General features: G+C 41.1%; 3 protein-coding genes across 3 annotated transcripts in view; 2 read left to right on the top strand and 1 right to left on the bottom strand.

Moving 5' to 3' along the window:
- Positions 1-6,668, top strand: part of tet1 (tet methylcytosine dioxygenase 1) — a 28,288-nt gene extending 21,620 nt beyond the window's left edge. The window contains exons 5-12 of the mRNA XM_062401009.1: positions 903-996; positions 1,280-1,488; positions 1,578-1,728; positions 1,921-2,010; positions 2,171-2,308; positions 2,480-2,656; positions 2,788-2,932; positions 3,468-6,668. Of these exons, the coding sequence (XP_062256993.1) occupies positions 903-996; positions 1,280-1,488; positions 1,578-1,728; positions 1,921-2,010; positions 2,171-2,308; positions 2,480-2,656; positions 2,788-2,932; positions 3,468-4,513 (2,050 nt within the window). The 3' untranslated portion in view covers positions 4,514-6,668. The remainder of the gene's footprint in view (positions 1-902; positions 997-1,279; positions 1,489-1,577; positions 1,729-1,920; positions 2,011-2,170; positions 2,309-2,479; positions 2,657-2,787; positions 2,933-3,467) is intronic.
- A 2,342-nt stretch (positions 6,669-9,010) lies between these two features.
- eif4e1c (eukaryotic translation initiation factor 4E family member 1c) lies at positions 9,011-14,992 on the top strand. Its single transcript, XM_062401652.1, has 7 exons — positions 9,011-9,153; positions 10,308-10,393; positions 12,605-12,700; positions 13,126-13,189; positions 13,328-13,441; positions 13,552-13,691; positions 13,808-14,992. Exons 1-7 carry the CDS (start codon positions 9,136-9,138, stop codon positions 13,920-13,922), a joined length of 633 nt encoding a protein of 210 aa, XP_062257636.1. The 5' UTR covers positions 9,011-9,135; the 3' UTR covers positions 13,923-14,992.
- Positions 14,993-15,557: 565 nt separating this feature from the next.
- si:dkey-228d14.5 (uncharacterized protein LOC796266 homolog) lies at positions 15,558-20,803 on the bottom strand. Its single transcript, XM_062400405.1, has 7 exons — positions 20,521-20,803; positions 19,261-19,308; positions 19,108-19,170; positions 18,767-18,834; positions 18,548-18,678; positions 17,735-17,912; positions 15,558-16,795 (listed from the first exon to the last, which is right to left on the bottom strand). The coding sequence occupies exons 1-7, from the start codon at positions 20,583-20,585 to the stop codon at positions 16,602-16,604; spliced, it is 747 nt and encodes a 248-aa protein (XP_062256389.1). The 5' UTR covers positions 20,586-20,803; the 3' UTR covers positions 15,558-16,601.
- Positions 20,804-22,727: the final 1,924 nt, after the last annotated feature.

Raw genomic sequence — 22,727 nt, 5'->3', positions numbered from 1 at the left:
GCCTGCTAGTCAACCACAGGATTGGTGGAATGGGGTGGGTCACAGCCCGAGAGTCTGTCATTAAAAGGAGGCATGGCTGAGCTAGCTCAACACATGCACAAACACTGTATCAGCTACACGCATGAACACTCACACACACTCTCACACACACACACACACACACACACACAGAGCATGTTGAAACAGGAAACCCCTCGAGCTGAGACGAGGGGCCCGTAAACCGGAGATGACAGCCTGTTTAAAACAACTGGAGGACCATCACAGTCCCTCTGACAGCCGATCTTAACGGAACAATTCCATTCTGCAGTTAATGGTTTGCCATTTACACATTTATACTGTACGGGACAGTGTGGACTACTATGCTGCGCTGTAGTGCATGTTAAGCACTTATTACACAATTACAGTTTGTGAATTTTGCTATTATCTGTTGTGGGCACAAGTGTTGGCTCAGTTAGTAACAGTTTAGATTAAGTTCACCCATTAAGCACATACATAAACATTTAATACATGGTTCAGAACAAACTATAATGTAGTTGTAATCAGCTTTCAAATCAACTTTCTAATTAATGTAATGACAACAACTGTGTTTTACTATTTTGTTTTCAATGATCTATTTATAGCCTCCACATGTGAGTTAAGCTGGACGTTTTACTGTTGTTGCTACATACATGAAATAATAAAAACTACATTATAGTGTTGGAAACCACATATGTATTATTTCCTGCTGATAAATGCTACATAAGGGAAGATAAAATACTGGATTGCTCATTTGTTAATGCACCAGGATGTGTGTTGCCATTCGGTATGTGTAGAAAGAAAAACTGTAAGATTTGTGCTGTCGGTGATGTGTTCTCCGTGTCACTGGCACAAATTAATGCTTTGTCTTGTGTGTGTTGTCACAGGTACGGTTCCAAAGGAAGTGCAGTGAGGGTGGAAGTTGTTTCTTATACTGGGAGAGAAGGAAAGAGCACCCAGGGGTGTCCAATCGCTAAATGGGTACGTGGCTGCTCTTTGTGATAGAATCCTGAATACATATTTCTCTATACTGTTGTTGATCCCACTGCAGTATATTTCAGGGCAGAATTCAGATTCTCACCCTTATTCCTGCAACACAATAAACTCTTACCTGCCCCTCGACAATTTTATCATAACAAGATACTGATTTCCAACATCACACCTCAACAAAGATGTCAAGGTCTTCACATTAACATTTACCTTAACTGTTAATGATTGTAAAAAACTCTATCTCATGTTCTGGGTGTATGTGTGTTTCCAACAGGTGATCAGACGTGGCAGTGAGGAGGAGAAGCTGCTGTGTTTGGTCCGCAAGAGGCCCGGGCACTTCTGTGACGCTGCCGTGTTGGTCATCCTCATCCTGGCTTGGGAGGGAGTCCCCCGGCCGGTGGCGGACCACCTCTACCGGGACCTCACCGACTCGCTGTATAAGCACGGCTCCCCCACCAGCCGTCGCTGCGCCCTCAATGAAGAGTGAGCAATTCTTGATGTGCAGTGAAATTACCTCTTCCCTTAGCTTTGTTCGGTTTCTTTATCTTTCTCCCTCCTCTACATCTCCACAGTCGGACCTGTGCATGCCAGGGTATGGACCCAGAGACGTGTGGAGCTTCGTTTTCCTTTGGCTGCTCCTGGAGCATGTATTTCAACGGCTGTAAATTTGCCCGCAGCAAAGTGCCCCGCAAGTTTCGACTGCTCGGAGACTGCAAAGAAGAGGTGAGGGGGGTTCAGCGTGAAGAAATACTCAGTAGCAATCAATCAAATTATGTTTTGCTTAAAATCAGGACATTGTTTGAGACATTTTATATTGTATTGACAAATATTTTCCTTGTGGCAATTGTTGAATCACTGTCTATAAAATCAACTATTCTCCACCCCAAAACTCTCAAATCCATCTTTTAATTCTAGGAGGAGAAAATAGAGAACAACCTACAGAGTCTCGCCACCGACCTGGCACCTCTCTACAAACGACTGGCTCCTGAGGCCTTCCAAAACCAGGTATGAAGCATTAAACAGCCACGCTTACCTCTGCTTTCCTTGGCTAGTATTAATATAATTGAAATATAATTTCCTCTGACTGACATTTTTTGTCAGGTGAAGCTTTACTCAGTTCTTCTCATGAGTTATGCTCAAGTGTTTGTCCTTTTACTTGTCACAGGTGGATTTCGAGGAGTCAGGGGACGGATGCCGGCTGGGAATGAGGACGGGACGTCCGTTTTCCGGAGTCACTGCCTGTGTGGATTTCTGTGCTCATGCTCACAAGGACACTCACAACATGAATAACGGCAGCACTGTGGTAAGCCAGTGATGAATGTGACACCATGTGGTCTACTTCTTGTTTAAACGCACCCCCAACCAATTTCAAAGGTCATTGCTTCTAGTTTAGGTTCAGTCTCTTGATTTATTGATTGAAGGCAGCCTTCTGTTTGCTTGAACAACTTTCCCTTTGTCTGTGTCGTTTTTTCAGGTTTGCACTTTAACCAGGGAAGATAACCGTGCAGTGCGTAGCATACCAGAAGATGAGCAGCTCCATGTTCTGCCACTCTACAAGATCTCTGACAGGGATGAGTTCGGTCAGGCTTATGGCCAGTGGGCCAAAGTCCAAAGTGGTGCTCTGCAAGTTCTGTCTTCCTTTCCCCGAGAGGTGAGGGAACAGGAGAGCATCTGTGGCTATTTGTTATGTTGTTTTTCTCTGTTACAGAGAAATGCAGAAAAAAAACAAGAATGCCAATCATGTTTTAAATCATTGACTCTTGTTATTTTTGTATTTATCAGGTGCGTCTACTGGCCGAACCAGTGAAATCAGCCCGTAAGATAAGACAAGAAGCTCGATTGAAGTCTCAAGCAGATAAAATGAACAAGAAGCTCGGGCTGACTCCTCTCACTCCTGGGAAAGTGAAAAGCGAAACCCCCAACAAAGGTAGTAAATCTAGTTAAATTATTTATGCAATGCTAGAATGGCAATCGATAGAGTGCATACCTCCATCAAGCTCCCCTAAGACTACATCCATACAACGTTTAAAATCGACTGAAGTTTTGAAACGCTGCTGGCACCATTTTAGTCTAGTGTTGCGAACCCTGTAGTCTTTGCTAACAGCTGCTGTGCAGTTAAATTCTGCATTATTTCTCCATTGCAGCTTCTCGTTTGTAGCCTAGCTCATTCTGCAGCAAACAACCAAATGCTTCTTGGTTATAGCGGCTGGCACATGCCCAGTGAACATGAGTAGTCTCATGATATGTGTTTTCAGGCGTGTTAGAATGGATTTGTCATCGATGTAAGTCCCCTAAAATTGTTTGAGATATTAATTATAGTTCTCCCCTGACCCATAATGCATCTTTCCACCAGGTACTGTGGTAAATCATCCAGTGGTTTTTGCATAATCTTGCTAACAATCAAATAAACCAACCAACTGGACAGGGGTGAAAACATAATCTCCTATTTTCTTCCTCCACAGAGCCACAGGGCTACCTCAGCTCATGCAGACAACCACCCAGACCTGCCAGCGTTGGAAGATATCTACCGGGGGGTAGCCAACACAGCACTTACAGCCAGAGCAACAGCAACTACCCTGCTCCAGGTGCAGGGGTCACACCACAGAGGGAGGTTATCCCCCCCGGCCACCCCGGCCTGTCTGGGCTCCGGTTTGGACCGAATGGCCCAGTTCTCAATTATAAGACAATGAGTGACGGCATGAACGGTTACTCCCAGACACCTGGTGACCAGAGTGTCCAGTCAGAACGTATACCTCTACATAATGCCCTTAGTGATTACCCTTCTACCTTTAAAACTGAGCCAAGCGATGTGCACTGCTCTCCTCTGCTCAGACCCTCCCCCAGTGGGAGTGCTCCTCCTCCCTCCTCCTTCTCCCCGAGACCTACCTCTGAGGGCCTCTTCAGCAGGCTCAACGGACTCCACAGGGCTGCAGGAGATGTCGCGGCAGAGGTCAGGGGTCATGGCTTTCCTGCCCTCTCAACTCTCCCCCTCCCCCTACAACCTCCCGAAATTGAACCAGAGGAAATTAAGCAGGAGGAGGTGTGGTCAGACAGCGAGCACAACTTCCTGGACAATGACATAGGCGGAGTCGCCGTGGCACCGTCGCATGGTTCCATCCTGATAGAGTGTGCACGGCGGGAGCTCCACGCCACCACCCCTATCCTCAGGCCAGACCGCAGCCACCCCACCCGCATCTCACTGGTCTTCTACCAGCACAAGTCTCTGAACGAGCCAGGCCACGGGATGGCCATGTGGGACGCCAAAATGGCCAAGAGGGAACGGGAAAGGGAGGAGGAGGCAGAGAGATTGAGGATGGAGGAAAGTCTGGGGCAGAATGGCAAAGGAGGTGGGGAGCTGGAGGAGGAGACGGGGGAGGAGGCAGAGGAGACGAGGAGGACAATAAATGTCCCCACACGCCGAGCACTGACTCTCCCGAGGGACGGGGTCGTCACCGTGTCCCCCTATGCTCTTACTCAAGTTACAGGGCCGTACAGCCACTGGACTTAGTCGACATGTTTTAAAACGCACACACACACACAGACACACATACACACACACACACACACACACAGAAAACTCCCTGTGCTTCTGCCTTACCTCAACCAACTTCAAACTGCTACTCTCATTTTTACGTTGTTTTCATTGTGCTTTTTCTAATCTCCGTTTGTTCACTTTGTCCTTCTTCTTCTTTGCATCCAGAGTGATGGAGAAGACCAAAGTCTGTCGGCTTTTTAACTGTGAGTTTCGGTGTCGGTTTTTATTATAAAGGAAATGGTGCTTTGAAGCATTTTAAAGGCGTTTTTAAAAATGTTTTATATACATGACTAAGAACAAAAAAAAAAGATGTGATTATTTATTGTGATCATAACGATTTCTATTTAATTCCTGGTGTAAGCCTGTTTACTGCAAGATGATAACCTGCATTATTATGTGTTGGCGCTCAGATTTTATGTTTTCACCGTAGGACTACGCTCTTTATTTCAGCCAGTAGTTCTCTTCCTCTGGCTTTTACATCGGTGCCATGTTCACTGTAACCTTTGTTAAGCAAACTCATTACACCACATCATGTAGAGAACTAATATTGTCCATATATTTACTACAGAGTGTCACATGTAGCATCATTCTTTTCCCTCCACTGCCGCCGACGTCTGCCGGCACCGGAGGAAGGAAATGTACTTGTTTGGTTTGTTGTTTTTGTTTATTTTCTCTACGTCTGGATGGTTTGTTTTTTATTCACAGACATGTATGGCATATTAAGAAGCACTTTTTTTATTTTCTTAACTTGAAAAAGGTCCAAATCCATAGGCCTGAATATGTTTGTACAGATAGAGATATATTGACACTTACGCATGAACCGTTTCATTTTCTCAGTTTTCTTGCATCCATTAGATTTTTCATTCATTCGGCTGAAAATAGCATTTAGGACATTTTAAACTTAGCAGAACGAGGAATCATGAAATGCTGCAACAATGAGCTGCTTATCATTACTGGCACTTATGTTCAAAGGTCTTTCATAAAGCACGAGTGGGATTATAGGATTTTAAGAAACTGTGCATTTGAATGGTGCTAAACAGACATCCATATCTTCTTCAACAGGTTCTCAGATGTGTTAACAGAATATTCTTACGTCAATCCTCTGGATTTGAATTTGTAAAACTGTGTTAGCCAACGCTGATTCATCAAACTATTTTTTTCCCTCTGTTGTGTTAACCACTCAAACATCACGATCCCACACAGACACTTACCTAAGACGATTTTGGGTGCTCAGCCCTCATGAAGACTTTGTTTACAGATATCTTTTTGACAGGGTCTGAAAAAGGGGGGTTGGTGTCAACTCCTCGTGAATCAGGTGTTTTTTATTTTTACCCATGAATCTTGTCATCAGTGAAATTTCAGCACAAGAGATGATGAACTTTTCACTTGTTGTCACGCTAGAAAGCTGTGGGCTTTTAAACACTTTGACTTCTTATTGGTGCTAATCAGACAAGATGTCGAGGTACATGCATTTCACATGGTTCTATTCTGAACAGTGGTGGCGCGGTGCTTTTTAAAATAACTCGGCACTCACTGATTTGATATATGAATGAATACAAATGTAGTTTTGTCATTTCTCTGGATGGTTTCTCAACATTAATCCTGTTTTTCAAGTATCAGTCAAAAATTATTTTGCAGATTTGCAACTAGAGCTCAAATGTCTTCCACAGATAAAAGCGACCCTCCAGCAATTATCAGAACTCACAACACAACTGAAAATGAATGTAAACACTTTTAAAGATCAGTTTATTTAAAAGGAATATTTTGGAAAAGTTACAGTTTTGAATCTTCCTTTTTATTTACTGTGTGTGGAACAGTCCACACTCAACCTCTTTGTATCGGCAAGAAACTAACAACTAGCACCAGCATTCAGAAATCTGAAAAATACAGCAAGTTTTAATGAGTAGAAAATGTGCAAATATGTAGGTGAACCATATTGTTTTTACTGTACTGTTAATGGTGTTTAGACAATGGATGATCTTGCTTATTTTCAAATGGAAATACTGTATGTTACTGAAAAGTATATCCAGTTTAGACTTGAGAAGAGACTCAATTTAGCATTCCTTCTACGGATGGCTGATCTCTTTTGGGATTGTGAAATAAAGTCATATTTATATTTTGGACCTGATCATGATTTTCTCTGTCCTGATTTTTTGGTTAACAAACAGCATGAGTGTGTGATAAAGATGAAGAGCCAGGTTACGCTTGACTTCAGGTGCAGTATATGTGTGGGCTTTTTAAAGAGCTGTTCCTCTCTGACAGCTGATTATTTGATCTGTTTTATCCACCTGAAGATGTTTAATTTTTTATTCATCCGACAAGGGTGTTTTATTTTAGTCTGAGTTTGTTTGAAAGTTTGTATGCAGGATTACGCAAAAACTACAGAATGGATTACCACGTGGGAGGATATGGAATGAGTCAGGAGAGAATCCGTTAAAGTTTGGTGTGGATCCAGATCAGGGGTCGAATCAAGGAATTCTCTCGCACCTTCTTTGACATTGCGTGATGAGGCATGTTTCAACATCTGCGTTGATTACTCAGAGAATATTGAATTGACCTTGATAGAAATACAAAATCTGCTATTATTTAGGGGACTGGTATGAGTGTGTGCTATTTATTGCAGCTTCATTGAATTTAAGGAGACCGTTGAGCCTTGGCTCAGGTATGTGCCATCCTAGTTTAAATTTATATTCTTTTTTATTTCTCGACATCCAATAATATGCACTGTACCAGTCACTTCGGGGATTTCTGTTAAGTAATGTTTTCTTAGCCAAGATGATTCACTGCTTTTGCACAATTTCCATCCAGATCTATTAACATGATTGTGTTGTTTTTCTCTCAGATGACATAGAGGGTGTCAGAAAATAACTCACTCGGCAAGATGACTCACTTAAGTTAAACAAACACAACTCGTCTTGTCATAGATTCTCTGTGCTATATTTGAACCCATTATCTCACAACTCAAGCTTTTTGGAGAAATTGCATCACCATGCTGAGCTCCACCTCTGGAAAGTTTTCTGAATTTTTCCCATAAATTTTAAGTTTGAATGAAGCTCCAGTCATTTTAATTTTAGCCACTTACATATTTTTACCACATCTGCCTGTCACTGCTGTGGGTCTGGGCTTTTTCCTCCCGGCCTGTGCTACTTTCCCTGGCCCTTAACAAACAGTGCGATGCCTAAAATTATGCAGATACAGGCCAAGAGCATCAGTCAATGTTTACGTCAAACAACAGAGCGTGGGAACATTTGATGTCTCTGGGATTTTGGCTGTGACTTTTTTGTCAGTATGAGACGGGCCGGTCTGAGTACTGTATTTCTGACACAGCTGATCTCCTCGCATTTTTACACACCAGCTTCCAGACTTTACTTTGACACTTTCTGAGCTCAGTGGAAAATGGTCGAACTGGCCGGGCCCTTTTTAATACCACTCAAATATCAACGCTTATTTGAGTATTGTTGCCGACCATGTTCATCCCATTCTCGTCACAGTTTTCCATCTTCCAGTAGATACCTCCAGCATGATAATACCCAATGTCACATAACAGACATTGTCTCAAACTGGTTTTTGCTCACTGTACGTCAGTGACCCCACATGAATCCAGGAGATCACCTGTGTGATGTGACAGGGGATTGGCAACTGACAAATCTGCAGAAATTATGTAATCAATGGAATCCATGCCAGAGGACCTGAGGCCCGAATCAATATAGGATATAATATTGGTATGGTGTTTGTAACAACGTGCTGTGTGAGTGGGTGAACTCTATAATTACTCTAAAGGTTAAACCACAGCTCTCATGTTCAGCTCGGGATCACTTTGATTACAAGATAGTAAAATGAACAGTGAATGAACAGTAGGTCTTATCAAATAAGTGATAATAATAATAGTATATAATGATTATGATGATGATAATAAACTTTATTTTTTAAAGCACCTTTCATAAAATACTTCTCTACAAGAAATGATAGATGGAAAATAAAAACTTGTTGATAAAATGTTGGTAATGGTAATTCATATAAGGGAATTGATTTTAAATAACACAAGAACACGTTAAATTGAAATTTAAAAGAAATAAGATTGAAAAATGCTTTAAAACAGAATGTCCTAACATGGCAATGTGTTTTTAAATCTGGAAAAAACATTTTTCATTGCTGTTTAAGGTAAAGTTGAAATTCCAATAAAATACCTGAGGGCTCTGTTTGCTTGTTGTAGTTGTTATAAGTTCAGCATAATGTGAGTGAAAATGAATCTTTGGTTTTGTTGCGTGATGGTGTCGACAACAAAATAATTGATGGCCAGGCAAAAAGCACATTTTGTTACAAACGAGAACAATTGGGAGACATACATGGCAGATATTAGATGTACTTCATATTCAATATTGGCTCCTGATTTGTTCCACTTGTCACGAATCAGTGATGTGATTGTGTCGAACACTGAATAAATCCAGCGATGCTTTGTTGAGATGCTTCTTGGTTTCAAATGGTTCCACGGTCTCTCCCACCCTCACGTTGGACAGACGCGGCTTCCGTAGCAGTGTGAGTATTCGGGCGGTGACGCAGACGCGCTGAACGGGCAGAACATTTCTACTGTCAAGATGGCGACATCGGAGCCGGTAAGAGAGACAAGAGCGCGGGGGGAGAAAAGCCCCGAGCAGCGTGCAGGGAGGGATGGAGCTGGTCTCCACCGGGTCTGCTGTTCGCAAGCATCGCCTCCGTGGAGCCGCAGCTTCCTGGTGGAGACGCCGGGCTTCTGGTGACTGATGCGCCGGTTTGGCGTGGATCACAGTTAGCGTTAGCATGCACGGCAATGTGATGCGTGAGTCTGTGTCGGCAGGGAGGGACTGACCGGCATCCCGTCGGTCATCCAAACTGCCTGTGAGGCTTTTAAACGCTTCGATGCGAGTCGGTAACACGTCGGTCGCTCAGTAAACCGTCAGTGAGTGTAAATGCTCCCAATGCGACTTTATTAATGGTGTTTTTTCACAATCCGGACACGTGTGTATCTCGCTGGGAGCTAGCATAGCTCAGCCCGGCTGAATAAACTAATGCTAGCAGGCGTTAACTCATTAGTCTGAGGTTAGCTTCGATTTCACTTCGCCCTTTTGTCCCTTCTCCTGTAGTATACGAAGCTAACGCTAGCTGCTAGCGCTCTGTGAGATGCTTCTATCTGTAGCATCAACGTTGTGCTGCCACTCATTGAAGTGAATCGATAGTGTTTCACGATGTTTAACAGCGTGTCATCGTCACATAGATCTGTGATGTGGCTGCAGCACTGATGCAGCTCCCCGACTTGTCAACGTGACCTGAAGACACCGCACAGGACCTCATCTGCACTGTGATAGTAATAGAGCAGGAAAATAAACCGCGATAACTGATAATAAATCGATCAGAGTTGATGTAAAAGATGTTACTTGAAAATAACACATATTCGTGTGCTTAATTAACAAATGGACAATTGAAATCATGATCTTTGCTTCTGCACATGTGTATTTTTTTGCAAGCTAAATTATTATGTATTGTATAACAGAAAAGGGAATGCCATATTTGTGGATATAGAAAATGATAATTAGTCGTAGCCCTGTAAATGTAACCATCGACTGTCAAATCATGACACTGATAAATGTTCATTTGTCTCCCATCATCTCCCCTTTGCTGAAAGCTGGTCCCCTCCTCATGATCAGCACACAAAGTACATAGATGAGACTTGATGTATTTTTTCTATATACATCTAATATGTTATACGCTGTGTTTCTCTCTCTCTCTACAGAAAGCACCTGAAACTGAAGATCAACCGACTGAAAGCCAAGTCGTTGCAAATCCCGAGCAGTACGTCAAACACCCTCTGCAAAACAAGTGAGAATATACAAAAACACACACACAGCTGCTGGGTTTGAAAGGATATTGCAACTGAAAGGTTTTGCTGCCAACATCTGCTGCAGTGTTCTCATATTAGTGAGGTTTAGGACTGCAACACTTGCTCAACTAAACACCAATGCATCACAGAAATAATGACTCAAACTAGAATCGCACACTGTAGAGCATTTACTTCCGCCAAGGCCCAACAGTTCCTCTATGAAACCGCATTTGAATTCACTAGGTTGAGTTTTATGTGACACATACATTTTTATTTCATCAAGATCCATGAATGATTCTCTGAGAAATCACTGGAAATTATGAAAACATTTTACGCCTCTGGATCTCCAACAAAATATCATGGGTTCTTCCCTGATCCGTACCACATCATTCCACTTAGTGTCGTGGTAAACTGTCCTCTAGTTTTTACGTCATCTTGCTGACTAACAATTAAACCGACTGGTTTGGGGGGGGGGGGGTTATAACAGGAAGGAAGAAACAATGAACCGAACACAACATGGAGGAAAGTCTAAAGTCTAAAACAGGTTATGCTATGATGCACTCCAAAGGCAATAAAACCAAATAGCTCTATTTAAAAAAAAACATGTAAAATGGCTTGACTTCAGAGAGAAGAGATCTTTGTCTTGTCTGTGGGAAGGTCCTCATTTATTTTTCTCTCAGGCTTTGACCCAATTCAGACGTCCGGTATTAATTTAGCAAGTTGTTAATGTTTGTCACTGCCATGTAGTTTTAACGTACGTGCTTCAAATGATTCTGTACAGTGTCTGTGTAGAGGATGATGCTGTGACAACAAAGTCAAAATGCTTCTCTTTAGTTACCCTTGTGTGTTACCTGAAATGTGCTCTGTATTAGTTTCTTTTTTAACAATCGTATCGCGTGAAAAGATGTAATATTGCCATAAAAATGAGAAGAGTCACAAATGTGTTGTTCACCATGTTCTTTTAGAAACACTATCATATAGGTCTGTGGTGGCGACGACCTATTCAGGAGCATTGTTCAGTTGGTTTTTACGAAATGCTGAAAAGTCCCTTTCTAGGCCATTCTGCTTATTCAGCCCAGCTTCACAGGTCAAGGTGGTCCCCTCCTCTGCTGCTCTCATCTGGCCCACGTTATCCTCACATTGGGCTTGTATGGGCCCAGGTTTTATTGAGAAATGTTATGGTAGGGATGCCCTTAATGGTGGATGACTCAGTTGGAGGGATGATGTCGCTTCTGTCTTGCTTCATTGACTATTTCCCCACAAGGAAAATATTAATATTAAACATGTGTTGTAATGTTTGACGCTCCGGCAGTTTGCAGGAAGAGACATGTTCTTTAGTCAGAAAGCAACAAGCAGCAGCTTTCAGTCTGAACTCAAAGCATCACTGCTTCTGTGTTGATACATGTTTTCACGTCGCCTTAATTTCACAACACAAGCCCACAAGTAGCTGAAGTAGCTACACCTGTGTTTACTTATCCACTTCCCCGGCCACGCCTGAATATAACCATTAAACTGGATCAGGGTTTGAAACTGTTCTTCTAGTCTGGCAGTATTGAGTAACTTGCGAGGAGCAGGGCCCACGCGAAATCCTTCGCTGACTCTCATCTGCTGGCCGTCATGTTTGTTGACATACGAGTCATGTATACACCCTGCGTGCTCAGCCGGGGTCACCAGAGGAGAGCCAGCTCATATCTCCGCCTACGTTGTGGAATTATGTCAGTGGAGCAGTCTATTTTTATCCTCTGTTTGGTTGAGTTTATTAATATCTGTGTTTATGACACGAGGGTCCGGCTGATGGTTGGTTACTGCTGAGTGAGGGTGGGGGGGGCTCATGGGGCCACAGGGTTTAGCTGTTGTCCTCTCGTTGCCCTCGTCCGTCCCCTGCTAGCCCCTTCCTGGGAATAGATGAAAGAATTATAAACAAAGGCTGCGTTTGTGGTGCCGCTGATGGCCACCGTTCACTGTTCTGTTGCACTGATAATGTTTTGTGACGAGCTGTAGTGTTTTGCTGTGTATCTGTCATCAGGACATTTCATTCATTAACATGTCATTCTAATGAAACTTCCTGATCCATTTTTTTTTCTCGCTTTCCAATATACTCGCACGGTTTCCTCAAAATAAAGAAATCTCTATCCTTCTGTTCTCGAGTCATTTCTCTACAGTCCTGTGAATATTGACCGTGTTGTGATTGTTGTCCTCCTCTCTCTCAGATGGGCGCTGTGGTATTTCAAAAATGACAAGAGCAAAAGCTGGACAGAGAACCTGCGTCTCATTTCCAAATTTGACACAGTGGAAGACTTCTGGGCGTAAGTTTGCTCTAATTATCCTGCAATGGTTATCTCACTTTATAGAGGTTATAAGTGTTTGCCAATTTTAAAAGTAGTTGTGTATATCTTACACATGACAAAGCCACATATGTAAAGCTACTTTAAAATGATGTGTGGACAGCATGAGTTTGCAATATCTTTGTTTATGCGTCTCATTTACCTCTATCGTCTGCTTTTCATTAATTGCATGTTCATCTGCAGTACATCGTATTGCTAAAGCTCTGAAGCCACGCAAATTAGAGGTATATAAATTATAATATGACGCATTTAAGAGTGAGCGAAAATATAAACTGGGCCACTTTAGAAGTGACTGACTAGACTTCTCAGATTTAAGTGATTCACTGTGTCTTTTAATGTGATGTCAGATGAAGCTAAAGTCATGTTTTATTCTGTGTTTTCTATAGATTATACAACCACATACAGCAACCTAGCAAACTTGGCTTTGGTTGTGATTATTGCTTATTTAAGGTAAGAGTTATTGTTTTTTGTTTGTTTTTTATAAAATCTGCCTTTTATTAAGAAAGTAGAGTTGAAACTAAACCATTTTCTACTCAACTTGTTTTTTTTTTAAGTGATATTTAATAGCCGTCTGACTTTGTGTGGTAGGATGGGATTAAGCCAATGTGGGAGGACGACAGGAACAAACTGGGAGGTCGATGGCTGATGACTCTCAATAAACAACAGCGACACAATGACCTGGACCGCTACTGGATGGAGACGGTAAAACCACTGTTTTCATTGAGCAGCCAAACAAACCAACATTGTCCTATGAATCCCGGCCCCCAAAAAAAAGATACTTAATGTAGTGAGTCACGTTTTGTGTTTTCCAGCTCTTGTGTTTTGTCGGCGAGTCGTTCGATGAGGCAAGTGAAGACGTGTGTGGTGCTGTGGTCAACGTCAGACCCAAAGGTGACAAAATAGCCATCTGGACGAGCAACTGCCAAAACAGGGATGCCATCATGACGATAGGGTAGGTAGTGATGTCAACCTGTTCACAGGAAATAAAACACAGAGTGCTGACTGCATCGGACCACTAGATGGTGACACTAATTCACGCAGAATTTAACTTCCATCTTTCTTCCACAGGCAAGTTTATAAAGAGCGCCTGAGCATCCCCAACAAAGCCATGATCGGCTACCAGTCACATGACGACACGTCCAGCAAGAGCGGATCCACCACCAAGAACCTGTACACCGTTTGAAACCACCCCCCCTGAAACAACCACCCTTCCAACTTGCTGTAGATTTAAACAATTACCAATCCGCATCATCACATTAATAATTTTTTGAGTTGTCAACTACTGTAGTGTCCTTTTCCTTTTACTGAGAAGAGAATTGTTCATAGTGTGTACAGTTGGAGCTTCCCCCATCGTGAGAGATCCGTGGAGCAGTTTTCATAAGTAGAGGCCGCAAAGAAGAAGAAGAGGTCGTACATGAGCTTCAGCGAGAACACAATGATTTCCTTTTTCGAATTGAAACGTCATAATACCCGTGACCGCCCCGAGCTTAGATGAGATCAAGCTTTTTTTCTGTACTTCACGGCTTTAAGTTGCAAAAACGAAAGTTGCTTAATGAAAAGGCCTCGCGTCGTTCTCGCTCCTTAATCAAAGTGTTCCTCGCCCCACAGGAAAAGAAGGTTGGCAATTTATCAAGTCACTGAACCAATTTTAAGGGCAATTTTTAACTTGATTTATCCAGTGTTAAACATACGTTGGACTTTCAGGCGCACCCGTTTGAAGAATCTACAGTATCTTAAAGGTTTGTTAGAGCTGTGGTCACACTCCAAAGTGTATGGTTTGGATTGAGGCCACTTATTGTTTCAGCCATGCTGGAATTGTGGAATATTGCTTGTAGTACTATTTGAAATTTTTTTCCCCCCTTTCCCTTTACATTTATTTATAATGTATGCATTGCAGTTTGAACTACTTAGTTAAAACAACCATGGAACTCTTGTTTTTTCAAATTGTTTTTCTTTTCTTATTAGTTCTCTTTTTGTTATTGAGGTTCATGTGGACTACTGCATATAGATGGCATTTTTTTTTACAGTGTATCATGCAGTAAAGATGCTGACAGACTTAGGTGTGCTTTTCACTGTTTTCTTCCTAACAAAACAACTGTAGATAATGTTGCACTCCTTTCTCGGTTGATGCGAAGGAAAGATGATATTCATTGTGAAATGACTGCTCATAATGTATCTTTATTATCTGTAATTCCAGGATGTATATTACCTTCTTTCAAGTAAAGGTTAAGTGCTTTGCATTAAAACCAGAGACCACGTTGCCTCGTTTTGTGAGAATTTATGGATTCATAGTGTCTGTAGTGCAATGATTTATTATAAAGGGACTTTATTTACTTTTCCTCAAATGCAGAAATCAGCAAATATCTACTTTCTACTTAAATTTATCTTTACCAGGCATTGTTCCACACATTGTTTTAAAGTAATCAACCATTAGAGAGGAATTGATCTGATCAGGGCAGGTAACATTAGACCCCGCCTCCTGCAGCAGGGGCATCACCGGCGAAGTAAAACTTGACAATATAAAAATGAAGTATTTACAGTAGCATCATCTGTAGAATTCCCTAATAAGTCTGTATTATTGTATAAAACAAAATATACATTCGGCACAGTTTATGGTGTTGTAGACAGTCGCATTATAGGAATACACTACACTTGGCAGGTACTTTTTATACTTGAAGTATATTTGAAAGGGTTAGGGTTAGAAAATGCCTCGAGGACATGTTTGTCTCTTGACTTCTGTAAAAACCTTTCAGTACTTTCACCTTCAACAGTGTAGAATCACAGTGGGGCAGTGGGAATAAGCACAGTTTCAATGTGATATGGTGAAGTTATTTATTTATTTACACATCCAGCTGCATTCTCTCTGAAGCTCTGATTTCTGTGGTAAGCAAAACAATGACGAGACCACAACTGCAGAAATACTATATCTTAAGTTGAAAAAGAAGCAAACCTGCTCATAATATATTCATGTTGGACCACATAGTTGCAGAAAGAACTATTTTCACGGCCTTTGAAGTGACTTTATATAAAAGCGCCTTAAATTATTAGTTTTATTCTCACAACCACTAAAATACATTAATAGATCACACCTTAAAAGTTTGTAATGGGCCGCAGAACAGACAACCCCCCCACTATTCTGTACGTTGTCACTGCTGCCTGGCCTTAATACTTATGCCGTTTAGTTTTCACCCTCGTTTTTAGTGTGGATAAACTGTCCAATCATATTTTTCTGACTCGTCGCTCTTTAATCATTCAGTCAAACAGGATCTTTTGCGCTCATAGGAAACTTTAAATCTGAATATTTCTCACTTCCTCCTCCCGCCTGTTATCTCACAGTCAAATCTATGAACAGGACCTGTCGGTGTCATGATTTCCTTGAAGTCCCGGAGCTCAACGTAAGTCCTTACATCCAACCTTCATGTTAAGAAACGATCAGAAATAATGAAAGTCTCCACAATAATAAATTCTTAGGTCATTGCTGATTGTGCCAAAATCCATAAAAAAAACCCAATGTAAACAAGGATATCAGAGTATGATACCCCAGGTTAGTTGAACTTTGGCAGCGCATCAACATCGCTTGGAAAAAAATAAATAATTGCATCTGATGTATTTTGCTAATCCCGCACAAATGGTCTTGTTCCAATAAATAATAAAGATTTGACCTATGCAACAGATTTACCAGGTGAGTAAAATCTAACTACAGTTTCCAGGGGGAGGAAAAAAAGTGCTCATCTATGAATGGATTAAAAATCCATCTTTGCAGGATGATGAAAAAGATAATTCCAGGTTCCCCTGCCATGTCCCAGTCACTGTCTTGCCTTAAGTCCATCATTTGCCCGTGTGATTCATGTGATGCCTCACATCAGGGCATCGTCATCATGAGAGGCTTTTCTTCTTCTCGTTTGTTCAGCAGGTTTGAAAGCATGAAGGACGAGAAGAAGTAAAACTCCACGGCGAAGCTGAACTCAAACAGCTCCAAGTTGGCGCTGATCATCCACTCAAATATGGCAGCTAGGTGGACGTAAAAGTAATCACTCTGGGAAAACAGAATCAGATCTGAAGGTGTGCGAGTTAAGGACATTTGGAACAGTTAGTGACAGAGTTGTGGATTTCTTTTGAAGAGACTACTGAGGACACTAAAACACATGTACATCAACAAAGCACAAATACAGATTTATAAGTCAGAGGCAGTGACAGGCCTCCCTGTGTGAAGAAGCCTTTTAGGTGCTGGGTGAATATCCTCAGGAATGTAATGCAAATCTGTCTACTCAATCTGTTTCCTCTCATCCTATGACCTAAATGAATATTCGCAGACATGCGTTTAGCCCAATGAAGTGAGTTTGCGCTCACTTGTGAGGAAACGTGAAAATGATTTTAACCCCTGAGGAAGCGTGAGCTGCAGCTCATCCTGTAACACAGAACTTCACCTGCTTGCACATAAGGGGGGTAGAGCGCTTCGTGTAGTATTCTCCATTCCAGGGGTGGAAGTGCCCTTGGGCAAGACACTGAGAGAAACTGGTGTATGGAGATACCCCTGCGGCCGTGCCATTAGTATGTGATCGTCATTGTACGTAAATGCACTTTAAGAATGTGGGTGTGAAGAGGCCATTAAGAATATAACAAATATAAATACATTTACTTTTGGATGTCCGCAACTCAGTGTTTCTGAGTTTTACATTAAACACTGTAGCTTCCACATGTCAGAGTGGGACTTGTGAAGCCAAGCGATACAGGAAAACACTGGTTAAAGATTGATGTGGCCATAAATGCCACTTATACATTCTTAATCTGCTTCCTTCAGGTGGACTGTAGTGGCCAGTCCCACTTTGTCAACAGAGCAGCCGGCCGGATCCAAGTGCAACACAAAGGGTCTGTGGTGCTGTATAAAGCAGCTGGAGAGTGTTACACCGACGTCACAGCTGAAGCAAACTGTCCACACCCCCTGTATGAAACCCCACCAATAATGTTTACCATCCATGGATTATGAAAGGATACAGCAGAGGGTGACGATGGCTTGAATCACGGTGGAGGTGATGCGGAATGGGTAGAGGATCTTCTCGTACCCAGTCAGCACACACTTCTTGGTCAGGACAGTGAGCAGGATAGTGTAGAAGCAGATGCATATGAAGCTGGTGGCAGCTCCGAAGTAGTGAAGCAGTGACAGGTAACCAGCCTGTGGAGGAACAGTCAGCAGGTCCCAGGGTCAATGCACGAACACCAGGTAGAGACATGGGCACAGATCGTTATAAAGACTACTATAAGTGTGGATCTGTGTTCAGGAGTTATATCAGCTGAGAAAATGTCTTTTGTTTTAATGGGACAACCTTAGGCATCGGGGTTAAACAGCTCATTACTCAGTAACATTACGGTAAAAAAACACTTTAATTTAATTCATTTTAATCTTAATAAATTTTATAAATTTGAATAGTTGTCTACTCTGGTAATGTCAATGTTTATATGGTCTTTTTCAAATGTTTTGACATCATACGATGACATGAATGTTTTTAACAAATTCTAACATCCTATGATCACCTGGAAAACACCATATTTGTTTGGAAGGGGCTTTTTAAGTAAACTTGGATTGATTCACTGAAAGTTAGAATTTGTCAAGTGCTGCTGTTGCTATGGGCTCTTGAACGCACTTGATATTATCACTTTAATAGAAATCGCTCAGTTTACTTAGCTTCTCTAACATTATGTTAAAACACTGGATGGAGGATCCGTGCCAACCTGTGCCTTAAAACAAACATTGAGACATCTTGAATCTCATGCAGCAAAAACCCATTGTGCAGGGAGAGCAGAACTCACGTTGCAGTTTCCAGCAGCGAAGGCCCCCATGGACGCCACCGCGCCAAATACCAGCGCAAACTTGCTCAGCATAGAATGACATGCGTGTTTCTCCATAACATGTGCATGGTGGAATATGCAGAAGAGCAGAACTGAGGAGGAAGTCACAGCTGTCAGGGCTACAACATGGCACTCATATCATGTGTGTGAAGGTGTTCGGCCTTAAGCAGGTAAACTCACACAGGATGGATGCAGCGTTGATTGTGGCTGTAAAAAGGGAATTTTCCGGTAACAGGGTTCCACTTGTGCTGGAAACATTTGTTCAGATTAGTTATCAGAAATAGTTTCATACACCAAGCTGTTAGGAAGCTAAATTCTCTCCCCTCACTCCCCCCAGCCATATCCTCTAGTCTGACTGGAAGCTGAAAACGTCGTATATATTCCTTGTATGTTTTGAACATGTTAAGAAATTGACAATAAAGCTACTTTATCTTTATCTTATCTTTTATCTTTATCTTAGTTTCACCTTTTCAAGAACAAATGAAAAAAATGTTATGACATTTAGTAAACTGTATTCTTACCTTATGGTAGGAACCATGCAACATCCAGTGGAATTATCCCCTGTGCAGAAGTTGCTTCCCTCCCTTAGAAAAAGTTCAAAATGTTTTTTTAAGAGAATCTGTCACATCCAGATGTTGATGATGACATTTTCGTATTAACAACACACGACTTACCAGTCACTGAGGGAGCACACGTGTTCATTGGAGAGGGCCAGGCCATATCTGGATAAATAAAAGAGAAGCAAAGATAAAGTGACACAAGTTGGGTTCTGTGACATAATTGATATGACGGGGACCAACATTAAACTGCATGACTGGATTTTTGTATTACTGATGTAACACTGCATCAATATTACCATCACCTTTCACTTTTTTCAGAATTAGGTGAGATCATTATCATTATCAGCCTGTCATTCCTGTGGACCGATTTACAATCAGTTGGCTCCAGTGAGTTTTTCCTGTACCTGTAACATTTGGATCAACACCTGATCACTTCCACCAGGGAGCTTATGTTTTCACCACAGGCTGTGTTTGTTTGTCAGTGAACTAAAACAAAAACAACCAAACAGATTCCACAGAACTTGGTGGATGGGTGTTGTCAGGAAGGAACCCATTGGATTTTAGTATGTTTATTTTGACATATGATAAGTTTCCCAAAGTGTTATTCGTGAATCTTAACGAAAACAATCAGGCAATGTCAGAGAACTCCTGTTTATGAGTTTGTGAAAGAGCATTTTGAATTGAATTCAAGGAGACTGTACAGCCTTGGTGGACCAGACCGGGATCCATAGTTCTCTCCTTCAATTTAGCTAAAATTTACAAAGTGTAACATCTCAAATTCAAAATCTGAATATATATGAATACACATATATATATATATATATATATATATATATATATATATATGTATATATGTGAAAGGTGTTTTCACAGATTGAGTAACTCAATGTGACAGCATGTTTAATGTCTTTGTTTTTATCCATTTGTCGTTTTGTTTAACCACAACTGTCGTTGTTCACACCCGGCAGCACAGAGAAACTTGACAGATCACATTTTTCAACGGGTTCGCTATTCACAAAATGTTAAGCAACAGGTGAGTTTTCAAGAGCTTTTAATTCAAATTGAAAGACTGCACTGACCACCTTTAAATACAATGACTTAAAAGTTACCTCTTCGGCTTTTAATGTGTTTTTTTATTTTATTTGGCTTTCAGTGTTTTTCTCTGATTAACCTATGTGAAGAATGTCTAAAACAATAAAAAGGTACAAAAAAACATAATAAGGTAATTATTGTGTATATATTTTTCGCTGATGGCCCATATAAATAGGTCAAATATTAAAAACTAAAAACATGAAAAGCAATAGTCAATAGTGAGACATTAACTTATTCAGGATGTTCATAGATCAAATGTAAAAAGTGGCCTGGTTCACTTACACACTCCATGTTCCTATGAATGACACCAGCGAGAGGGCGATGGGGAGAATGATCCAGAGCACCATGTCTTGTTGATGAGGACGAGAAAGTTAAAAGTCAAATTAAATCAGGGATTTCTTGAGTCCTGGTTCTTTTCACAGCCTCGAACAGCAGACTTGTGAGTCGAGTCTTTGCGGAGTCCGCCTTATAGCTACACACCGAGATCAGGACGAAAAAACGACTGCCTAGCCTAATGATGTAAGGGTTGTTCAGGTTCTTCCAGTACAGACTTTGCTCCTGACGTTAGTTTTGACACCACCGCCTTTCAGAATGAAGCTCCTTTGTGAGAGAGTCACTCATTCTATGCCACTCCTCTTAGTCACTATCTTCTGCTGTCAGAAGAAGTGTTGGGAAACATGGGGTTGGACAGCTCGAAACCGAGCGACAGTGTTTGTTTTGAACCAAGCAGACTCACCTTCATGCGCCACTGCCACTGAGTTTCCTCATACTCGATCAGGTCGGTCTGGATTTGTTAAAGCGATGGTTTAAATGGATTATTTGAGATGAACTTTGATTTTGAGATACATCAGTTGCTCTGTAATCAGCGTTCCGTAACAAACAGGGACAAGCTTCCTTATTTATTTTACATCTTACCTCACAGCTCTGACATTTTGTACATTTTTGAGGATTATGTCGTTTTTAATCCAGTACATTTATTCAATGGCTATAATTACTTGTTATTTCAATTCATAAAAGTGTGTGTAATGAACAAACATAGCAAATTGTGATATTTTTATAAAAATTAAACATAAGATTTTGTTAATATGGAATTGCTACAAATAAAGGCAAGAAAAAAAAAGGAGATTTCATAAGGGAATTATATTGGTATACATACCACATATACCTGTGCACTTAAATCATGTTCGTGTTTTGACTGACCGATCAAAGGACAGTACAGAGACTAGACAGAGTATTGTGCAGCAGTCCTGCAGTTACAGTACAGAAGTCACAAACCATTAATATTTAATGGCCTTTCTAATTTCTCAACTGTGTCAGCTGAACACTGTTTTTATGGCCCTTTATTTGACAGAACAATACAAAGCCAAACACAGTCATTCTTTCTAATTGCACACTATGGTCCAAAATCAGGTGTGTCCAACACTTACCAGGATTTGTTATTCAAACAAAAAGTGGATCCACTCAGGAGCCAAAGAACAAGGCACGGAAGTCCGATTTTCTTCTGGGTTCTGACTCATAAACTGAAGGTGTCTGAAGAAATGAAAATGTGCACATAGGAGCTAAGCAAGCACTTCATAAAGTAAATAACTATTCAAAGCGAGGCTATAACTGAGAACATGACCAAAGAAGATGTGTGATCAGGATTATGTTTGCTTGAGGTGGAATATAACGATCACAATGATGCATTCAGACTCTTGTTCAAGCTTCCAAGTTAAACAAGTACAAGAAACAGCAATGTCCACATCGTTCTTACTGTGCCGAGGACTTGTATGTATAAATGCGTGTCATGTAAACTGTGATGATTCCATTTCTATACCATTGTTCTGTATTTTTTCGTTTGAGTATTTAATTTACCTGCGGATGTTGTGTTTTCGTCTGTGTTTGTTTATTTCCCTGTTTGCATGTTAATTATCAGGATAAGGCGAAAACTACTGGATTGAATAACAGGACTGTTGGTGTAAGGATCAAGGAAGAAAGTGTGAATAATGGTGAGGATCCGGATCAGTTGGCATGTGAAGTTTCTTTTTAATACATTTCACTTTCTTTAACATTGTAAGAAGGTTTTCAAAATTTCTAAGAGAACATGTCACGGATCAGGAGAAAAAAAAAGACAATCAGGCATATTTAGGGGACTGATATTTATGAGTGTGTGACATTTGGTGTGGATCAGAATCAAAATCCAGATCTCGTGAACTTAAAAGTAGAAACACAACATGCAGGATGGAGATGGAGCGTAAACAGACAGGAAAAGATCAGGCAAAACACCAACTCAAATAAATCACTGCATGTGACTAGAAGGACAAATAGAAGCTCTGACAACATCAAACAAACAAACACGAAGCATGTTACTTACCCACACATGGCGCTCAAAACTATCTTCACTTCTGTAGATGATGTTTTTTTTTTTAAGATCTGAAAGATACGGGCAAAACGACGTCTCTATATCCGTACAATGTGTACAAATAATAATAATATTGCTGTGTTTGGTC

This window comes from Platichthys flesus, chromosome 12, assembly GCF_949316205.1.
Source record: "Platichthys flesus chromosome 12, fPlaFle2.1, whole genome shotgun sequence".
Lineage (NCBI taxonomy): Eukaryota > Metazoa > Chordata > Actinopteri > Pleuronectiformes > Pleuronectidae > Platichthys > Platichthys flesus.
This window is presented reverse-complemented; position numbering and strand designations above follow the sequence as displayed.